Source organism: Bombus vancouverensis, chromosome 13 (genome assembly GCF_051014615.1).
Source record: "Bombus vancouverensis nearcticus chromosome 13, iyBomVanc1_principal, whole genome shotgun sequence".
Classification (NCBI taxonomy): domain Eukaryota; kingdom Metazoa; phylum Arthropoda; class Insecta; order Hymenoptera; family Apidae; genus Bombus; species Bombus vancouverensis.
The window spans coordinates 10,412,948-10,436,996 of NC_134923.1; the positions used below are offsets into that span (position 1 = coordinate 10,412,948).

General features: G+C 30.3%; 1 protein-coding gene across 6 annotated transcripts; it reads right to left on the bottom strand.

Moving 5' to 3' along the window:
* Positions 1 to 698: 698 nt before the first annotated feature.
* Positions 699 to 23,110, bottom strand: Trpm (transient receptor potential cation channel, subfamily M). 6 transcript variants are annotated; one of them, XM_033339586.2, is made up of 22 exons: positions 22,595 to 23,110; positions 21,507 to 21,669; positions 20,670 to 20,777; positions 20,423 to 20,505; positions 19,730 to 19,786; positions 18,605 to 18,791; positions 18,318 to 18,531; positions 17,769 to 17,928; positions 17,558 to 17,694; positions 17,331 to 17,487; positions 17,087 to 17,249; positions 16,680 to 16,988; positions 15,849 to 16,395; positions 15,548 to 15,759; positions 15,306 to 15,473; positions 14,347 to 14,406; positions 14,206 to 14,253; positions 12,917 to 13,126; positions 12,497 to 12,845; positions 12,263 to 12,408; positions 11,540 to 12,130; positions 699 to 11,454 (listed from the first exon to the last, which is right to left on the bottom strand). In XM_033339586.2, the coding sequence occupies exons 3-22, from the start codon at positions 20,748 to 20,750 to the stop codon at positions 10,168 to 10,170; spliced, it is 5,166 nt and encodes a 1,721-aa protein (XP_033195477.1). In that variant the 5' UTR covers positions 20,751 to 20,777; positions 21,507 to 21,669; positions 22,595 to 23,110; the 3' UTR covers positions 699 to 10,167. The 6 variants fall into 6 exon arrangements, with proteins under 6 accessions (XP_033195477.1, XP_033195486.1, XP_033195505.1 ...); XM_033339595.2 differs by lacking the exon at positions 20,670 to 20,777; XM_033339614.2 differs by lacking the exon at positions 19,730 to 19,786.
* Between the last annotated feature and the right edge of the window lie 939 nt (positions 23,111 to 24,049).

Sequence of the window (24,049 nt, forward strand, 5' to 3'; positions counted from 1 at the left end):
CGTATTATTTCCACTAGAAACGGTCCAAGTGTAATACTTGTATAGAATCAGCTCTAATTGTGAAAGCGAAGACAGTAAAGTCGATGAAAGCGATCCTTTTGTTTTTCCAAAGCGATTTAACATGACCGTAATTCCGTGTGTTTCACGTTCAATTGAAAATTCCTACATGCAGAAAATGAAAATATTCCGTTTCAACTATACATTGCTTACAGGATGTACAAAATGTTCATATTTCCCCCTTGTAATAATTTTTTCCATCCAATTGTAAAAAAGTGCATCTAATATTTATGAAAAAACGATACACATTTTCACTCATTAATTACAATAGAGAAAGTTGTAAAAAAACTGCTTTCTGATATCCTTAAAGAACATAGTGCATGCACCATTTACTACACCTGCATACTTAGGTAGTTTTCAAATCTTATGGAATTATTTACCATAATTGAAATTTAAAAACTGAGATATAAAACTGAGATATCTTTTGATACAAATTCATATAAATTTTTTATTGTCATATCATTAATAATAATATGTAAGGTACATATAATATATATTATAATTTATTATAATTTGTAATAAATTATAATAAAATATGTAAAAGGTTATATGTAGACCGGAAGTGTTATATTGCCCGGATATAAAAATGCAATATGGCGGCTGAGGAAAGGTGGGCACATGCCACAAAGCAAGAAAACACATCGAGATCAGTTATATATATTTTAATCAATTTGTTTTTATACCGGACTACAAGGGTATATATATATTTGTTTATTTGTGTACTTTTTTTTATTATTACAGTCGATTGCTTTCTCTTAACCATTCCAATCAATACAGATTGAGATTCGAATTTACAGCAATATATCGCGAGTAAGCAAATTAGCCTAATTTGATACGGCGTTTCCTTTTAGATCAACCAGACTCGAGAATCGTTATAATATACATGTACAATAATAAGCGTGCTGAATGTGTAAAAAGACGGAATAGATTGAATCCATTTAGGAGATAAAAATTGCTACAAAGTATCTTATAAACTGTAATTGACAATACAATGATATATAGTCAATTAGAACATTTTTTGGTAAGCAATACAAAAATTTTATTCATTAATGTTGAACGATTGCAAATACACAATTATATATTTCGAAAGAAAGAAATTACAATACCCAAAGGTCAATTGTCCCATTATCTTAATTAAAAAAGTTTCAACGTTGAAAATGTTTAAAAAAATATCCCAAAAGACATAGATGTCTTTTATAAAAATTTAATGTAATACAAATAAACAAAAAAGAGAAGAAATTCAATCTCTTCTTGAATCTAACAATATTTATCTTAAAAAATATTAGATTGTTCCTTACCGAACAAAATTTTGAAATGTCCACTGCAATCATTCAGCATTTCTGTGATCAAAAGATCGAGCAAAAAAAGATCAATGTACGCGTGTTCAGCTGTGTCGTGGAACAACGAACAGTTCAAGACCTCTTCTGTTAATTACATTGCATCAGTATATGTATACAATTGATTGTGTAGGTGAACAAACGAGTGTATTTACAATATCGGTACAGACAATATATACAGGTCGAAAAGTGTAACAGACAGTTTCTCGTGTTTGTGATTTTAATCCTTGTCGAATACGATTACTCTTGACGACTAGTGATTGTAACAGCATTACAGGAAAACGATCGCGTTAAAGTGCGTCTCCACCAGCGTTCGCGAACAATATGGGACTCTTTGCATATCAAGAGAAAATACAAACTCGAATTTGAAGTCGAAAAATGTGGAAATAGAAATCCTGTGTTCGCGGTGAGAAGTTGAAAGTGACATCCACACCGGCTAACATCTCACGAATATCGTTCCCAGATATTTCATAACCATTACGCAATCTTCTTGTAAACACTTCGTTGTCCTAGTTCTTAACTGTCCTAACCCCATTTTTCTAAAGAACGTAATTAGCTAATGCACATATGTCTCATCGGTATAAAGAATACAAATTCATGAAAATATGATGAAAATTCTACTTAGCAAATAACAAATATTCAGTTCTCTTAAATTCTAACTCTATACGATTATATAAAACTACATGAAATATAAAGTCTAAATAAAACTTTTAGCTGTAAATAAGAACTAGAGCAACGACTTAACAAATTCACGCCTTATTCATAACATTTGTCTAATTAAAATAAGATCAAATATGATATAGTTTGAATCATTTATAATTTTGTAATTACAAGTGATTGACAGTGTTCGTGTAGTGTTCGTCGGTGAGTATCCGTCTTTATGAACATTGACCGAATTAACAAGATAAAGGGACGACATATCGCAAGAAGACGCAAGAAGTTTGAAGGTTTCTTTTTGTTTTTTATTTTTTTGATTCAGATCAATGAAGATGAGCAAAATCTTCAAATTTGTAACGCGACGTTTCCCTTCACAGGTGATTGTTTTTTATTGTCTGATTATTGTTTCGCTTTACACAACATTCCAATAATCCATTCATTTGCCTCTCTCAAGGATTAAAAACACAAAATGATACAGTTCTCGATTGAACATAAAATGCAGTAGGGCATTTCCGATCGTTTGTCTCTGTGTGGTATTTTATTTTGCGTGTTCATTACCTTTAATCGTCTTTGTCTGTACATATTTATACGAAATCGTTATCATTAATATCGTACAAAGGTAACGAAGCGGAGGAACATTGTTGAACGATATATCAACTATCCTAAAAATATTATATTCTTTACATCAAACGTTTTTCCATTTTTCAAATCTCGTTTTCGAGTTTTGTGTTCGTGCACGAAACATGTTAATCCTTTTATAGGCGGTGAGACTTATTCTTCTTTTTAATGAAATAGACACACTACTCAAAACAATTACGTAAGGTTAGAACTTTGTAAATAAGGAAATTATTGCATTCAAATTTCATAAAGGTACATATAATGCATCCAAGAAAAAATAAGTATATATTGATTACATACATATAGTTATATCTTTTATATTTTACAATAAATGTGTATGTATATATATTCTTTCGTTGATTAATAATATACTACATATATTCTACTTATTGATCACTTTCTCGATAGGATATTTTGACTAATATTTTGATTTTATTGCTTATATGGGTTAACCAGTTAAAGAGATTTTGAGCATGCGTATGTTTCAACGACATAATGAGTTTATTGAATGATTTGTAATTGTTTCGAGTAGTGCACAAAAGAATAATATACTGTGACAATGAAATATCACGCATTTACTTACGAACATGATATAATGTGCTTTCTGCGTTAATCACGTAATTTTGACGGACATGTGTGAGCAATTTGTATTTTCATAACATGAAATAAAAATACAAAAGCAGCTTTATTAAAATTTTCACCAAACTACAAATCGAATTTAGGATGTTAAAGGAAATGAAACAAATAAGATTAAAATAATTTCCATGCTTCCATGTATTCTTTATTTTATCTCTAGCATGAAAGGAAAAAAATTGATTTAAAGCACAAGTCAACTTGCACATGTCCTACGTATGATGCATAAGATATGTTGAGCAAACTTGATTTTGTACCATATGAACTTACAGGTAAAACCTAATGGATATCACAATCTAAAGCACGGCGATTTAGATGCTGGATAAATTATTAATTAAAGGAAATATAGCGAGGTGTCCAAAATTTATTCGATAACGGTGCGTAAGGAAAAGCCATTCAACTTTTACTTTTTTCACACTCGTCACAAACTTACATTTACTTTCGTTAATTTTGTACTATTCAAAATTACAACTCATTTCAGGTCTTCCATTAACGCGTTAAACGCGTCATTTTTGTCATTTTGTTCCTGGGAACCGACACTAAACTTTTTATTTGTACACGGACTGCCACGGACGCGTTTTTTGTATTAACACACAGCACCGCTTAAAGGCGAGAATTCCTTTGTGCGTCCAATGTACGTACATGTCCTGTGTCAAAAGCAGTCTTAAACCCAAGTCACACAAGCAACGCTATCTCGCTGCGATATCGCAGCCGGCATCCGTCGGGCACGTTTGTACCTTTACAATGAAAAAGTATGCTTTTGTTTTCGCAGTATCTGATTTATCATGTGATTCGAATTTGACTGCTCTTGGCGCAGATGCGCGCATTAAGCACACCTAGAACATCCCGCCTTAAATGGGGAGCAAAACAAAATGAACTTCGCATAATATTTAAGATATTTAGATAATGACTGTATAAATTATGCAGTTTAGAAACTTTAAACTGCATAATTAACAAAGCACCAACCTAACCTCACTTTATTTCTTCCGCTATTCGATTCATTGATCGTATCGATTTCTTATTGATAAAATCTTAAAAGCTGTCGAGAAACAATTTGATAGCAGAACTAATGTTAGCTTGAAATAGTCTACTACGGAAGATAGAATGGAAGGGAAGAGATGTCTTCGAAAGCATTTTTTGAGCGATTCGGTATTTATCGAATGATTATACCTGTAACGAAGCTTCTTATGGAAATACTATACAATACGTTTATCGACGATAAATCGCAAGCGTGTTCGTTGCTTAATTCCAATTACGTAAGGCTCGATTTACACGATAGCACCTTCTCGTTTTATTTCACAAATCTTTCCTTTTCGCGGATGTCACTTTGATTCTTTGGGCAATGTCGAAAAACTCAATTGGTTAATTCTTGTCTGAATCAATAATTTAACATATACAACAATAATAATACTATCAATAACGAAAAATGTTATTATTATGTGGAAATAGATAGTTTTTATGGAGGTTAATCTTTTAATTCTAAGGTTAAGCTCCATCGTTCTACCAGTATAATAAACGTAACATGAATTCGAGGTATAAATAGATACAAATCTCTTTTAATTAAAATTAGTTAGTGTGATCGTATCGTTAAATTCGATTTTTCAATCAAAGATCATATTTTTCCAAAAAATACCTCGAATTTAACAATACATCTAACATTTCTGAATACAGACATTGCATCGCTACTTATGTCGGATTTGTATTAACAATTCATCGCACGCTCGTCTATTTACTGATTCTAGAATAAAATAAGTAAACATACTATTTCCTTGTGATACAGTCTTAAATTTGCCTCGTACTCTCGCTCTGTTCTCATCTTAAAATGTTTACGAACTATACACAATTTTTATACAATTAGGCATATTCGTTTGTTTATCGTTTATGTCTTTTTTTTTTTGTTACTTTTACGTTAGATGATAAATATCAAACGAATTTTCGCTTATCATCTGCATACCGTACATACTAACACGGATTGGCTTTCGTTCTTAGGAACGTAATTATCCGCGTGATATGGTTCGCTTTGTTTATTCATATTACTTTTTTTTTACTTTTGTTGTTTCTTTTTCTTGGTTTTAAATGGTCCGTAAATTTTGTGTTCGACGCAGCAGGTAGTGCGTGATAAGGCCCTAAATGTACATTCAAAAAATTCATAAAAACTTTTCGGCAGTAATGATGATAGACACGTGCGAATCATTTCATAACATCTCGCGTTTATAGTACATTTATCATACGCAGCTATGCGAAAATTGTGTACGTATATAGATCGGTACGAACCGCATAACATTTCATTTAGGCAGACGAGCGATTTGCGATAGCGTAACCGCCGTGGTAATTTCCTACTACGTTTATGCGTCCGATTTTTGCGTTAATTTGCCGCCACGTTTTGCGTTCCCGTGTAAACTACTTCATATAAATCTATGCTATTCTAAAACGCAGCAACAGAGTGTCGCGCCGCTGACGTTCTCGCAAACCGTTCATCTATACCGAACCTTAGAGTTTCCTCTTCTGCAGTGAAAATAATTTATATGTAAAATATTTTCATATAGCGTAAAATAATTAACACATTATCATCTGTTCACGCTTCTTTAATACGCCGAGCAAGAATATGCGGCACGAAGTGCGACGCTTCTAGAAATTCGTAAACAATTAAAATAGACAAGTCAATAGATTAGTCAAAGATACTAATTACATTGTTTATAATTATATCAGACCTCGACTAATACTATTTATAAACATAAATAAAAGTAGCGGTAGTTAGCTAGATCTGATAAACTAAGGAGATTGGGGCTAGTTAAGTGCACGCGTACTTAACGAATATTCAACCTCGATTTTCTCGAGAACGGAGCAACAGAGCTCCATACGAACAAACTTTGTTTTTACGAAAAGATCATTTCTCGTAGTACGGTAATTAAGGAAAAAACACCTCCACAATAATAGGCTAAATGTAACTGTAATATTTTTGTTAAGCACTACAGTTAAACGATTCGACTTGCTTTAGTTTCGCAATTCGCACGTGTCTAAAAGATAATAAAGCTGAATATTACACATTTACATGTGATTGGGGAAATTTTGGGGAAATTATTTACATTAAAAGTCGATCTCGTTATCGGATCCGAAATAATATCTCGGATAGTGGTTTATCGAAACGAAATCGCATCTAAAGCCAGTACAGTTTTTTCTATAGATCTGTAACTTACAGTACTGCCATTTTAACCGGTCAAAGTGGTACGTCTTGGTAACTGACTGTCGTTATCACTTTTATATAAACTATCTACAAACTCTGAAATCAATCTAAATATTGAATGTTATTATATCATTCTAACCATTTCTCTTAGCCAAAGAATACAATTCCTGGAATAAACTCTCCTTTGCTAACTGGCCAGATTTAATTTCAACTAACTCGTTATAAGGCAGTACTGTATAGGATTTATTTTTATATTAATTGTAAGTATCTAATATTTGATTAAGCACACGCCGGTTTTCGATCCCTTTCGGTGTATGTTCTAGTTGTACATTCTGGTCTTGCAAACACGACCTTGAAAAATGTTGATTCTGGTGTTCATTAAATAATGTATCAGCACCACTATACATGTGTGTATGTATGTACTTCGAAAATTTCGATAATCGAGTTTCACCTAATTTTTTCACTGAATCCCTGAACACAAATTGGCATCGAATTTTTTTCTCTCCCAATATATTTACAACAGATAATTCTTTTCTTTCATTCTTTATTCTAACGATATTCTCGTCGATACTAATGATATTCTAAAGTAATGTTAGTAAAAAAAAATGCAAAATGTTTTCTCTTAAAGAAAAAAAGAAAAAAAAAAGATTAATTGTGAAAACTAGGTGAAACTGCATTATTGATTTTTTTACAGTTTATCATTGTTAAAATAACGTTTGATTTCGTTATGTCGACATATGTATAATATTTACGTGTATATACAGAGTGTATCAAAATAAGTGTCGTCTAAAATAATTATTTTTTATCACTTTTTCTCTTACGTTGTCCAAATAGAATAATACACTTTTATCTCAGAATACCATGAAATGTAAAAGAAGAAATCTATTTGATTTAATTTCTCAAGGTCACTTTATATATTCGTTGCCAATGGTACTGCATGAAACAAGTCCACGCGCAATGATTTTTGATCGATTGGTCGTATAAATTACAAACATGGTTTATAAATAATTAGTTACAAATATATCGATCTTCAACTTTAATCTTTTCTAGACATTAAATTGTTCAAAGGTCACTGCATAGTTATGCATAAGTTCATCAGATACTTTTTTTATATCTTCATGGTATTAAAAATAAAAATATAATATTCTTCACTCGAAAATTCTTTCGTTCTTTAATGAAAATTCTATTTCGCTCTTCTACGTTATTTTGGTAATTTGTAATTATTAGACTCCGGATACTTATGCATTTTTTAGAAATGTAAAAATGCAAAATCTATAGAACGCATAAAATGTACAAAGTAGAGTATTTATTATAATATTTAGTACATGAAACAAATTTCTATTTATATTCCACTTTCTTTAGTTATGTTTACAAAAATCTAAAATCGCATAAGCATCCTCAGTCTAGTAAGTATTTTATACGACACTTTTTTCAGAACATCGTGTATACGGGTTTCTCGTATTTACTTAGAAGTAGAATTCTTTCGGGAGAACGAGAAAACCGAAGAAATCGAAATTAATTGCATCGACTAAGATAAAGGACGGGAGGAGATTAATGTTTTCGATAACGACTCCTTTCGTATTACTATAATATGCGATAACAAACGAATTGTGTGTATGTGCGCATAAAAAATTGAAAAATACATGACATAGAAAATGGAAGGAACTTGAATAACATTTGTATAGTACATTATACCTGATTTACAGAAATGGCGGCAACGCAACCTTCCACGGAACATATTCTTGTTTAAAAAAGTCGTTAGAAGTCCCATTGAAGTAGGCACGTATATATATATTGAACCGTTTTATACGTCAAGAAGAAATTAATTTAATGAATTTTAACCCTCAATCAACTATGATTCAATCATCTAAGACTCATCAACGAAACGAAGAAACGTATTTTCAATGACAAGATTTGATTTTCTAATTTTCATTATCAGGTACTTCTTGCACAATCCAACTGATATTATTAATGAGGTTTTACAAGTTACAATTTACTAATATCAATAAATTCCCTAATATAGAATTAGACAATTTTTTTACATAAATTAAAAACTATTTGATCGCTCTATTTGTTGAGAAATTGTTGTAACTTGTCAATTCACTAATATCAGTAACTGGTAAATTATTGTGCAACAGGATCCTAATTTAATTTTAATAGTTTTATATGCAATAACCATAATTTTTTGTTATGGAAAAAAGGTATAATTTTCATCACCTTTTGATACTTTTATGATTTTACAGCTTCGAACAAAATTAAAAAACAAAAATATAATTATAAATGCTCATATTAATATAAAAATGTGTGTATAATAATGCCACAAATAGACACTAAAAAAAATATATGTGACCCAGTCATCCGTTGTTCGAGGGTTATAAATGTTAATACTATTGCAATTGGAATATTCAAAGAAGTGTACAACGAATAGTACAATTACGAACGTGTGTCGTATTTGAAAGTTAATATTTAAAAAATATTCTGACATCTAAATATTCAAACCACATGATTATTTAATTATCTAGTTTGAATATTTCAATTATTATTAATATTAAAGAAGTTCAAGTACCTAAATCGTCGTTATTAAAGTACACTAATTATCTGAAGGAATTATCTTTTTCGAATACTCGAAGTAACTGCCGTGTGTTATGATAAATTGATTCAATTACTGTATATATTCTGACGTTAAGTATGTCTTAAATTATTATGCACATAAATATCGTAATTAATATTATTAACAGTAGCAACTGCATATATGCATTTAGCACTTTCTACAAAATCAAAAATATTATTCCAAAAAAAAGTTAATTCAGCATTAACTGTTGAATAATTTAATTATAGTAATTGATTAAATTTTGCTAGTTGTATATTTGCAAGAAACATGTCAACAACTATTTAGATTAAATGTACATATAAATCGTAATTTCTATTATTTATTAGCATTGAAAGCCTTATAAAATTGATTGTTAAATAAATTACCATAAACATATATATCAAATACGTGGATTTCTTAGCATTTCGAGCATACAAATGTGTTGTACGAATAAATGATCAAAAAATTGTATATAATATATTTAATTATTACTTAAAAAGCAAATGGATTAAAGTAGATTAAAAATTGCTAGTTCTAATATGTAGCACTTGAATACTCGAATTAATTTTAATATGAGCAAGCATAAATACGAGCTAAAAACTTCAATATTTATATGTACGTATTCATGTGCATATTTATTATGTATATATAATATACTAAGTACTTTACGGCTAAAAATGATTAAACTATGAAAAGAAATTACGCGAAAAAAATTACAAAAATTGCAGCTAAAATATTATAAGAAAAGATCTTCAGATCTGAGCTCAACAATACATTGCACTATAAGTAAACAATTAGAAAAATGCATTCCATTTAGTTATAATTATTTGCTACGATAAAATATCAAGTATACAATTTTAAAACATTCTTTGTTTAAAAATACTGTTTCATTTGATTCTCTATATCTCAATGTAAAAACAGTTAGAAAAATAATACCAACTGAAAATACATATTTCACAATAACCTTGACTTGCATTGTCTCATTGAGTCAGATCAATTTGGAAAGTGTATTGAGGATAAATTACCTCAATTCCTAAATGATTCATAAAATATATTGAGGTTAGTTTACCTCGAGGCGAGTGCACTGATATTTAGCACATGGTCTCTGACGCTGGAGCAGGTACCGTACTCAGATTCTTGTCGTTAGGATCTGAGCTTTCTGAGTCCCGGATCGGTGGCCTTGAAAGCGTTTGTTCGATCTCCCTGGTCACGCAAATTGTAGGTGGAGGCCTTCGAGACTCTTCATCGATGGCAGAAGCTCTTCGAAGTTGATGCCTGTGTTCGTTCGATATGAAGAAGGTAGCTTCATCAGTATGCAAAGGCTCCTCGTCATCTGCGATGTACCTCCTCTGTATTAAATCTTCCATCTGTTGGTAATCGCACTCTTCAGCATCACGAAGATGTTCATTCTCAATTTGCCAAGCCATCTCAGGGTTAGACATTTCTGATAAGTTTCTAGCTCTCGAAGGTGGTGGAGAAATTGGCGGTGTTCGAGGTGGACTTAGAAGGCCACAGTAGCTCTCCAGCTCATCCGTTATGCTTGTATATTCGGCATGCATGGCTAATAGGATAGACCTCTGCGTACTACTTGTTGAAGACGATGGAATGACTGCAACACGTGGCTCAGCCCACGTTACTCCTCTTGATATGTTCGATGGTGGAAAAATCGTTACATCATCTGACTCTGAACGTGTTCTACTATTTTGTCTAATAGGTCGTTCTGTAGAATCTTGCCTAGGAATAGGTTCCGAAGCTGGCGCTTCGCTGCTGGCTTCTCTGCTCGGTTCTTTGCTTGTAGCTTCTCTGCTTGTTTCCCTACTTAATTCTCTACTCGTTTGTCTACTTGGTTCCGTACTTGTTTCCTTGCTACTTGGCTCTCCACTTGGTTCTCTGCTTGGCTCTCTGCTTAGCTCTCTGCTGTCAGAATGCGAATCCTTCTTTAGGATCTCTCCTTCACCATCTACTTTGCTCGCTTCAGTTTCCTGGCTTGTGATTGTCTTTATGTCATCTTGAACAGTGTGTCCATCTCCACTTATAGAAGACTCGTTCCTACTGAGGTTCTCACGGGATATAGCAGTTTCTGAATGTTTCAGCACATCATCATCTATTGATGGGCCTAGGTTAAGGAAAGTGCCATCAGTCATCGATCGGACCAATCTCTTACGTTTAATCGCAATGGCTGGTAGTTGAGTATGAGAATCTGTTTCTGACAGAACTTCTGAGCGTTCTGATACCCTACGCTGGCGACCGTCTATATCAAAACTAGATAAGCCCTCCATGTTGGGCATGTGAATAGCCATGAATCGGTGGATAACTCCTAGGTGTGCCAAAATCTGTTCATTTAATTCTTCCAATTTGCGCATACGAAACTCCACTGCCTATAATAATATCGAAAGTTCTATTATAATATCTGACAGTAAATTTATTAATATCAGTAAAACATTAATGGTACAGTATAATTACTTGAAGAGATGCATTTTGAGTATTTTCTTTCTTGTCAATGTCTTCGATCTTCGAATGCATATTCTCCACCCTTTCTGTGGTAATTTTAACACGTTCCTCTGTAGACATTTGCAGTTTCAACTCTTGCTCGCGGAAGTATCCTTCAACGCAATCCTCTTCAAAATCGTAGAGGCGCTCCATGTCGTCTGCCTCTAAGAACAACTTCAGTCCATTGTCGTAGGTTTCACCAGTGTTTGCTTTCCCTTGTGTTACATATCGCAGCAAATATTTCACCACCAGATATATATGACAAACTACAATGAGCGGAGGAGGTAAAACAGGTTTCTGTTCATACTCCATAACAACAGTAAAACGTTGGAACATCCAAACTTGGTGCGCCACCGCGTTTACTTCATTGAAAATATTATTGAATACGGCAATCAAAAGATTTATTAACAATATGTTTGCAATTAAAAGATAAATGGACATTACAGTAGGTGTGATCCACCGGCCTGGTAAACATGGAATCATTCCTGGTTCGTCTCCGCAATCTGGATCTATGTTGTCGGCATACACCTCTCCATATAACATAAAATATGGTTCCATAAAAATCTATAAAATAAAAATATATATTCTTTATAGAACAGAATAGAATAGAATATAGAATATGAAATAATAATAACAAACTAATATGTAATAATAATAAACTGAAATAGAAAGTAAATATTTGTAGAAAGTACATACATCACGAATAATCCTCAATTTCGGTTCGGCATTAGGGTTCAAAATTGCCTGTCGAGTGACTCCAAAACTCATTAATACCACTATTAAAAGTACCACAAAGTATGTCATATTTTTTACCATTTTTCCCATCATTGTAACTAAAGGACCTAAGAACAATAATATAAAATTTATTTATTATCTATGCATTCATACTTCATATTTTTGCTAACTTTCCATTTAACTTGCGTGACATACCAAAGTACTTATTTACACCAAGAATGTTCAATATCCTTAAGTACCAATAAATGGAATCAACGCAATAGATGACACGACCAATATCGAGAGTTGAGTGTCTTAAGCGTAAAGCTAAACCAATTTGAAAAAAAATAATAGCAGCTGCATCACAAGGATTCCACATATTCCATGCCCAAACACTAAATTTATGTGAAAGAGTAGCTGGTTCGGATGTTGCTATTTCTCGTACTTTTTCACATCCTAATGTACAAATATATGCAATGGCATAAATCTCTGCTAATGATGGACGATCATCCATATGTATGAGAATGGAGTATGAGAAGAGAACCAAGAAAATAATGTATGCTATCTATAAAATAAAAAGAATAAGTTTAGCATGTAATATATTAGAAACTTAATTATTTCATGTATAAAACTTACAGCATTAGCCCAAAATTTTGTGATGGGAGCTGTATAAAATTCATACAATTTTTTCCTCAATCTCAATGGCCTGCTGTTCTTGATGTCATAGTAGTCAGAGTTTATACCATATGTACGATGAATTCCATCATCGTTATCTGTCAGTACTTTACCATTCTCTTGTACAATTGTCTCCTTGATGACAGTAGTGTGTTCGTTGCTGATTAAAGCCTACATGAAGAAACCAGAATTTCAGAACAATGTATACAAGCATTAAGATAGATTGTAAAGGACATTAACACATAGATAAGAATCTGTTGTCTTTATTAATTCTTGATCATTCTCAGAAACCATTTACAGTCTGGATGTTGCTAACAAAATAATCAAAGAAATCAATTGGATAGAATGGTACATAGCATGTAAAAAGCACATACTAAACGAAAAAGTTCTTTCTGGCATTCTAGAATATTATGAAAGGTAGGAGTATATAGATGACATACATTCATTTCTGTACAAATACGTAATTATTTACTATTATATAATTAAACTATATGATCATGTGGAATTATGAATGAAATGTACATTTCAAGCGTACAAGCATGGTGAACTTGTAATATATTTTGTGAAAGGGAGTAATTACTTGCGGTATTGTATTTCAATATAGAGATTCATAGCAAGTATTGTAATAAAGAACTAATCCAGTACAAAAATATTTTAATAAATAGAGAAAATAAAAATAAAAATAAATAAGAAAGGTGTAAAAAAGAGTGAACTTATTTAATAGCTACAATAGAAGATAAAGAACGATAGAATAGAGTGCAAATAGTGTTAAAAATTATGGTTGTATAGAACATAAATTGTTAGTGCATGTGGGTAACACGAGGGAAGTGAAAATTTAAAGTAGTTACATCACCAAACAATATTTTTGTTTCTCCATGACTCAATTAGAAATAACTTCATAAATAGAATATTTGAAATACAAGGTTGTATTTTGGTACATTAAACAATAAATTAGTAAGAATAAATTATCAAAAACATACGACTGGTAATGGTTAGAGATTTTTTAACCGCTAAATGAAAAACATCGGTATGTCGTGATGACACATTTTAGAAATCTAAAGCTGACATACATATATAAACATATATCAAGTAGCTTGTGTTATTATTGTTAATTTTTTATGAAAACTATACCGATATTTTAGCGGTATTGTTTTTATATTCGACATCAATATGGACGATTTTTTTGTTAAGTATTTATAACAGTACAACACGATTTGCTTTAGAATAGAAGCGTTAGTTATCATCCTCACCGGTACGGATTCCGATACTGAATAAATAGAAGTTTTCCTTGATGATAACTAATAACATAAGAAAGATAGTTGAAAAGTGCACCGGAAAGTGTAAACTTATTGGTCATAGAATCATTGCATTTCAGGTCATTATAGATATACCTTAGCGCCTTGTTGGCTGCTGGATTTGTTGCGTACGCTCAGGCTCCTGCGCTGACGTTTCTAAAAAACAATTCATACGCATACCCACATAGTCTATGAGTCACAAAAACATTTCAATACCTCTAATAGCGATCGATACACTATACCATACAATACTGAGCAATTACTAGACATACAATACCTTTCCAAACAATATATACTTAAGTATACATATCTCAATAATAAATGAAATAAAATTATATACTATAATTATATTTCATACATCTTATCTGCCTACATGTACAGAGAAATAAGAATTAAGAATATAAAAGGCACAGTTTAAATATAATTATGATCTGTTAATAGTATTTTATGCTTTGTGTGAAATATTTAAATATAGATTTAATACAAATATAAAAGAGTTGTAAAACGTTTCTTTTTTCATTATATATAACGTAAATAGACATATGCGTATACGCTTCTATATAATGGTTCAAATAACTGTTCAAAGCCAGCAACCACATGTACCAACTGTGTTACTGAAAGTTATCTCGAAAATAAACTATGTTCTAAATAATTATTAAAAGTGACTACATTTTGCATTGAATTTATTATCGTGAAAATTTGTTATTTACAAATGACAATACTTTCGATAACTTGTATAATGAATGGACGAAATTTGAAAACGTTATCCAAAATAATAAAGCAGTGATTGCCACTATGTTCAGAAATAATAATTGCAGCGTGAAATGTGTAATGATGAACTCTTATAAATGCAATGATAAGCTGTATTAATTATTACCAAATATTCTACATTTTTATAATAATTTATTTTATTCATAAAATAGGTTCATAATGACCATAAAAATTAATCAACACTAAATTTTCATAAACCTTAGTCTTTTTTAGCTGCCAATAACTATTACATAATTAGTTAATACTTTTATATCAAACTATTATTAAAAAAGAACATTTATTACCTCAACATCTGGACCTGTTGGTATACCATGCTCTGAATCACTATCTTCTTTCTCATCTTCGAGAGAGATCAAATGTTCTTCCTGAGTTTGTGGCATCAGCTGCAATTCCTCGCGACTTTTAAATTCCAAACACATTATATAAAATGGACAAACTAACCCAAGTACAACCTAACAACAAATTAAAACAATATTATAAAATATGAAAAATATATTCTTTACATTATTACATCCAATTCAATCACCTTTAAATTCGTATTCTTTCTCGTACGAAGACCTCCCATCCATAAATCAGCTAAAATAATTTGGCTACAAGGGTGTGCTAAAAGTGGTCGATGATTAGCCGTGACAGCCAATGAAAGACATGTTTGACCAGACCAATTTTGAAGTTCAGAAGTTAATAGCTGTTTCGTTTGATCGTCATCTTGACGATAACAATAATCTAACAATTCCAAAGCTATACAAAAAATTATATTGTACAAAAATAATAAAAAAAGAAAATATTATGATAAATATTGTATTGCAAATATATTATATTATTAGTACCAATATTTTCAAATTCTTTTCCATAACTCCGCAATTCGTCATAAACTTCCGTTTCAAGATCATCCTCAGCAGCTTCGTGCGCCATAGCTTTATACAATTTAAGAGCAACGAGTGCTTTTGCTAAAGCTTCTTCCCCGTGTTGCCACATTAATAGTGCCATTTGCTGTCGTTTAGTTAACACAGCCCATATAAGCAACTCATTGAAAGGATAATCAAAAAGCGGCGTGTCTCGATTAGCTGGTAAAGTTTCAGCGAGCAAACTCATTGTTAAGCTATCTTGTTTACTACCAGATCCCGAATAGTAGCGACTAGTGCTACCCAGGACGCAGCTATTTCGATGCATATGTTGAGGATGTGCCCCAGATCTCTTCATCACTTTGGTATAGATCATACGGAATCTTCTGCGTGTGTACTGCGACCGATACGCGCCACCCATTAATTTATTTATTACGAGGCCGATATCGTGCAGTGTGTACATGTAACCCCGTGGAATATTTGGTCGAACGTCGCGGAGAATGTAGCCCAGTGTGTTCGAAGGGCCTTCTTTCTAGATAATCGATATAAATAAAAAGAGCATGCTCATTATGTAATAATTTTAAATGCAGGATGTCCTATGAAACAGCCAAACTTTGTCATTGTATTCTATAGTTATAGCCAAGGAAAAAATTTTATATAAATGCTATATTAAAATATAAATGTAGGTCATTTAAAGCTTAACTTTAACATCTTTTGCTTAATTATACTTATAGAAAATATTGATACACACACACATACACAGAATTTGGCTGATAGATCCTGAGATATGTTATATAATAAAAGCAAAGAACTTACGGTATTGTACAATTCCTCAAGGCGAGGTATAGACAAGAATTTACGCATAGAGACTCCATTTTCTAAGAGAAGTTTCACGAAGTCAATTCGATCGTGTTGCAAAGCTTGCATCATTGCCTGTTCTAGAGCACCTGATGGCCAATTTTGACCATACACAAATATTTCACAACGCGCTATGTCCACTCTATTCCAAATTAAAGATAATGATAGCTGCTCAGCAGGGGATAATTGCTTGGACTTGAACAGAGCTGTCAGAATCGTTTGGTCAAGTTCCTGTGGCCGCTCTTGACTTATTCTAAATACTGTTATCTGTAGAAATTTAATTTTAATGATTATATAATGCACAAATAATTAACCCATTCATTTATATGAATAATTTATCTATATAAAATGACTAGTGTACCAACCAAATGTTTCTTACGAGTACATTGCAAAAGTTCAGAGTACAGTTGTGATGCCTGTTCAGAGGATACTTTGAAAGTGCGTTTGATAGTATCTAAAAGATGTCCTCTCATACTTTCTAATGGTCCCTCATTCTCTCCATTCTCTCCATCTCCTTCAGACGCGTATCTAAATTTTTTATTTACTATCATTGTCAAAATATAATTATATTAAGAAATATGTATAGCTAGTTGGTCATGACGTTCTTACTTATGCATAAAAGCGATGAGATCAGCTGCACGACCTGATCCATCGCAAACTACTACAGGAACAGGAGGAACGTCTGTAACATACTCTAAAACTGATCGAATCGTATTTGTTCCTCCTTCAATTACCAATGCCACAACAGGAATACTGCTGTGTGTGTCTGCAATAAATTTTTCATTTCATGTTACAAAGATTATTTAAACAATATACATCTAAATGTCGATACTTACATGGCTGTAATTTTAGATTAGAAATATATTTTTCCAATCTTCTACGCAGCACAATTTCTGCACCATATCGACCACCGGTACCATTATCCACCAATAAAAAATATGCATGACGATTGTTTAAAACTGCATATTTAGACCTAAACAGTTGTAATAAGTATGAAAATAGATATTTATAACAAATAGTACATTAACCATAGAAATTATATCTTACCACGGAGAGGAAAGACATTCATAAGGTACTTCACCTCCACGGCCTACAAGTTCATGACTTTTGTCTAAAATTCCCCATGGTGCTATGCCAATACTTACAACCCGACCTTGTCTTTGAGATCGTTCTAATAGCAGGGCATCTCCTACTTGTCTTGTTACACCTACGAAATTGAAATGTAATGTTTATAATCAGGGATCATAATAGCTAGAATCAAAATTTAAAAAGTTGCAGTCTAAAAATTAATATTGGTTTGACAACTAAGTGATTGCGGATTTGTCATTAGGTGGTATTGATAAAATCTGCAATCACTTAGTTGCCAACCCAATAGCTTAGTTTAGATGATTTTAGTTATGAATAATCACTGTAAATGAAAGAATTTTAAAATTTCTGTAAGATTTAATGATTACTGCCTTCTATTTAAATCTTCTTTTCAATGACATTTTTCAAAAACTTTAGACGTAACTGTTATTTTTGATCTCCATTTATAATAGAATTTATACAGTTATTCCAATAAAGATAATTAGCCTAATTACATTTATTTCAATCTACCTGTATTAGTTCCACCTGTGAATATCCATGCACCGGTTGTCTTTGCAGCCTTCAGCAAACCTTTCCTTAGAACTTTTTTCAAAGTTGGCTGCAGTTCGAAATTAGATCGACCACCATGCACAGTTATTAGTAACTTAGGTAATCCCAGATTCCATTCTCGACACAACAATTGTACTATTGGTTCTGGCCTTGTGTCATAAGCAAGTCTCACATACTTAAAATTCAATATTAATATAAAAAAAGAAATATATTATATTTTAATATGTACATATTTTTCATTTATTTACTTGAGCTTTAGTTGGATGAGGTCCACCTTGAAATTCAATGGTACCATATGCATCAGTAGGAAATGGACGTGTATTTTTTCCAGGAGACCATTGTTCTCGATCTTCTTCTTTGGTATTACTAGGAGTGTAACTTTGAACATCTATACCAGCTCTGCAGTGATGAGTATAAGAATATCCACAACAACATCTATAATAATCAATCATTTATTAATATTTTTACTGAGAGGAAGAGGCTAGATGTAACTGGGTACAAATACTCTTTAAATAGAATAGAAGCATGTGATAATTTTCTTCATAATATAAAGCAGAATGCTATAGAAAACTATTGCATATAATTGTACCATTTTACAACTAATCGTTTTTTTTTTTTTTTGTCAATATAAAGGGATTGCTTATGACTGTACAAAATATATTTCTATATCTCACCAACATAGTTTGCTCATTAAGGAAACTTATAAATGTACATGGTATCAAAATAACTATTAGCTACTGACAATACTGATTTTACAGATAATAGATTTTATGACGATTATTTTCATAACAGGTTTCCTTAATGTAATTATTGTCCAAATACTATGAATTATAATATTACCATAATAATATTTGTATAAATATACGATTTGATTACTTGGCTGCATGATGTAATGGATATGAACTCTAAGAGAAAATGAGATGTTTTATGAAAAGCAGTAAACAAAAAGAAAATTTAAAATAAAATTTTATCAGTGAGGTTTCTCAAAAAGAAGCAATTCAATGATTATATAATGCAATTTTGGTGCAGATTTTATGTATGCTACGAAAACTTAGAGTCTAACAGCTCTTTTAGTACAAACCATTATTGCTGAGAACTGTATAGAATGCATGTAATGTAACAGTACTTTATTAATGACTACTCAAAGATGTGGAAAATAGTATATAAATTATTATTTTCTCTTTAAAGGAGAAATATTATTTAGCTTACATATTAGGGAAATGCATATAATACTATTTTGGAATATAATTTTGATATATATTTGCAGAAGCAATATTAAATATCTTTGTTAAGTCACCTATCCTTCTTTTTTTCTTTTTTTCATAAAGAACACAAAGTTCTCAATCTTGACAAAACCCACAATGAACTCTCACCTGGAAGTGGTGATCACATCATACTCTGCATTCTTATCTCCCTTTACTTGCATAAACCTATAAATGGAATGAAAGAAAAAAAAGTAAATGAAAGGAAAATGAACATAAACAATTATGTTAGTAGTGACCTAGAAAATTCAGAAATAAGTTTTTTATAATAAATATTTGTAAATGTATATAAATAATGTATGTATATAAACAATTGTAAAAAAATACTAATAATTGTAAGGATCATAAAAATGGAAGGTATATTTAAAAATCGACATTGAAAAGCAATATTTTATAATATAACGTTAAAATTAATAATTATAGCATACAATCATCATTGTTAATGTAATTATGCTGTTTATATTGCCTCTGCAAAAATATTGTCCTTTTAAAGAAATATGTATTCAAAATATGTATATATAGCCATTTATCAATGCTCAATAAGTATGTTTAACAAAAGAATAAGTAAATAAATAAACATAGAAGTTCAATAAATGCATGATGATGATGTCAAGAATGATATATATTGAAAAAAATTTATTTGATGTATTCCATAAAAATATGTTTAAAGTTAAAATAATTTTTAATAAATATTTTTGCACGTTTTTAACGTTATAAACACTCATTGATCATAATGTGGGATATGCAAATGTATTCTGTAAGAATATCTAAGTAAAAAATAAAAAAATAATGAACATTACATACTTGTGTTCATCGTCAGCACTTGGAATAAATTTTGAGCATTCTCTTTTTTGAAAAGTTGCCTCTATCCAACTGCGTTCAGTTACCTAAAATATATTTGAATTATTCATTTATCATTACAAAATGATATACACATATATATATTTACAAAATATGTAATATTTACAGTGTTAAATGGTAAAGTAAAATGTGATGTTTGACTAAAATATCTTTTCTTAAATAAAGTAGAGTAAACGAAAACATGAGATACCTTTGCCTTTTTTCTCTTCATTTTAGGAGTGTTGGCTCCACAAATAATACTTCCCATTGCCATCTTGATACGTATATGCATTCACCTTAATATTAAGCAATACACTAACTAAAAAAAAAAATATCAAACAAAACTAAGTACAGAACAAGAAAAATAATAATAAACTAACACATAATAAACTTATTACACATTTCTGACTCTTGTATTTAAAATAATTATTCTTTACAGGAATTTCAAATATTACACTGCTATAAATTAAATCATTAGTAATTATAAATAATACAAATAGAAATTATATATAACAATGAATAATATAATATTTCTGCGTTTTTTCCTTAGGAAAATATAGAGTAGTTAATAAAACAAGTTTGACTTAAAGGAAACCAATAAAACTTGCATGCAATAGAGATAAGATAAATGATATAGATAAGAAAAAGAAATCTTAAATTTCTCTTTGAATATGTACTTTCAATACAAAACCTGAATTACACATAATGCAACATATTTTCGTGGCAATTGAAGTTCATTTATTTCACTCATTATAAACAAATAAATTATATACTCTTAAAATTTTATTATATGATAAAATAATTCTACAAATAATATATACCTATACAATTTTGTTTAACCCAATTCAATTCATTGCATTTTAATATTCATTATTTGATATTTATATCAATAATAAAGCTATGAATCATTAGGTAATTAATGGTAAGAGAAAAGGCAATAAGTACATTTTCTGAAATGATATTTTGGCTATAAAAATGAGTAATATTGTTGAGGTAATGTTATAGAGATATAATGCATTTTATGTTAAAAGTATTGTATTATACTCACCATACGACAACTTTTGGTTTTGTCTATCATATCTACATAGAACTGCATCAACAATATCAATGTATATTTGAAGCTTAGTAAAACAAACTTGCAGTTCAAAAGTAGTGATTATGATTAGTAGCTAGCAGTAGATACTTAACTGATACAATTAAATTAGATTTATCTGAAAAAAATTAAGAAATCATTTAAATGTAAATGTATGTTGATAACAATGTTAATTATGATATTATAACACACACAATTTATTAGATTCATTCAGGATATGAAATATCCTTTTCTTCAAATAAAACTTTAACGATACAGTTAAGATTACTTTAAAACATCATATTACTTAATCAAAACAATTTCATATGATTCAATGCATTTTGCTAACAACTACCTAGTTTCATTAGTCCTAATTTATAAAAATTAACTTGTCCTAAAATTAAAAAATTCCTGGAGTAGTTCTTTTTAAAATAATTTATAGAATTTTTTAATAAATTATACATTATAGAAATTATTTAAATGAAATAGAAAATCTCTTTAACCTTCACCAAATGCTAAATTTGTTTCCAGTAACTTTCATTTAACTTTTTGTAAATCTAACTCATACCAGAAAATTACACAAATATTTTCATTATTTGTAAGAATTAATAATAATAAAATAAATAAAGGTTTTTAATATTGAATATACATAATTTCTAACAAATTTGTTCTTTAACGTGCTAGATAATTAACAATAGAACAAGATTACTACTAAATCGATTTTAATTCGTTGTATAACATTATATATTTTCTACCATTACTCACACTTGAAATAATCAATTAAATAGAAATCATCAACCAATTAATTGGAATCAATTAAATAATATTCAGATGAGTATTGTAATCATGACAGTTTAAAATCGGCGGGAAAATTCACAATTTGTCATGTGCTTATAACTTAACCTCATATACTTCTAAGCATGACCATAATATCAAATACTTTTATGAGTATTTCAAATTTTAATGAAAAATAATACAACTATTAAAACATAATCTACATCGTATGGAAAATGTCATAATTATTTAATATTAAATAGAAGATAATAACATTGATTTATACGCACCTTAAATGTATACGAATGAAATTTTTTCAAGTAATCGTATTCATCGTGTGTAAAACATCGCACATGTAGGGAAATCAGGGTTGAATGTATTTTTTAATAAATTTATTTTACAGCACTTCTTGCAATTCATAAACTTCTTTTGCACTGTTTTTTTTATCTTACGTCACACAAACTAACTGCACTATTTCGATATTTACGCACGGTGTTTGCATCTTTCTTTTTACGTTACGGGACGTTTCATTATTTAATCTTGTACGTTATATGTTTTGGAATTTAAAGAGAAGCGTTAATAGAATATAATGGAGAGCAACGTGGTAAAACGTTTTGTGGAGAGAATTCGTTCTATAATTCGCGTATCATCCCTTGGAAATATCGAGCTTGCTCCCCTGCATCGTTACTGACAAAGTAGGCCAAGAACAAGGTTAACACTCGCATGGCCGTCGCGGTCTGGGTTTGCTCAGAGCCAGTAATGCATTTTCTTCCTGAATTTTTTAATATATTTATAATATTATATTTATATAATTATATATTTATAATATTATAATTATAATTCGAAGCTTAATTTTAAAAATATTATGAAAATTGGAATCATAGCGAATTTAATTTGATAATTAAAACTATTGACTTTTAATACATTTTTTTTTCTTGATTTCTTGTACAACGCTATTATTTCTACAAAGAATTTGAATTATCTCAAATTTGATTACATTTTCCATAACTAAAAGTCTTGAAAATTAAAAGAAAAATTACTGTGGCATAACAATTTAAAAATTGTAACAATGTTAATCAAAACATATTCCATTCGCGTAAATCAAGCTTTTCTAATTGAAAGCACCAGAATATCACACAAAACTAAAAGTGATGATACATGAAACTGTAGCGATTGTCACGATTGAATTTCATCAAATATGCAAATTTTTCGTTTCACTATTCGAATATTGTTGATACATGTATACTACTGTCGATATTTTACTGTGCGATTATTTATTTGTGATAATGTTACTATTTTCGATAAGTATTTTAAAACTCCAATTTTGCGATTACAATACTTATGTAATATTTAACTAACTACGCATTTACAGAAAGGTTCAATATTTGAAAAAAATAACTGACGTAAAATTGAAACTAGATAGATGCATGTTACAAATGATAAAGATTAGATCAAAACTAGCTTGAAAAATGTAGCATTAAAATGACTCAAAAACAAGTGATCATTTTTTCTGTTTAAGAAATGTGTAAATTATTGACATCGTAAATTATACGTTAAATGAACGTCAATCATTTTTTTTCGTACATATTACTTTGTCTGTTATTGGCTTTCAAATTAAATTTGAGATTATCTTAAGTAGAGATCTGCACGTCCAAAGAAACAGTTCTCTAAAACGTACTTTTTAAAAAGTTTTTACAATGAGATACAACACTATACGTTCAATAACAATAATAATAATCTTTAAA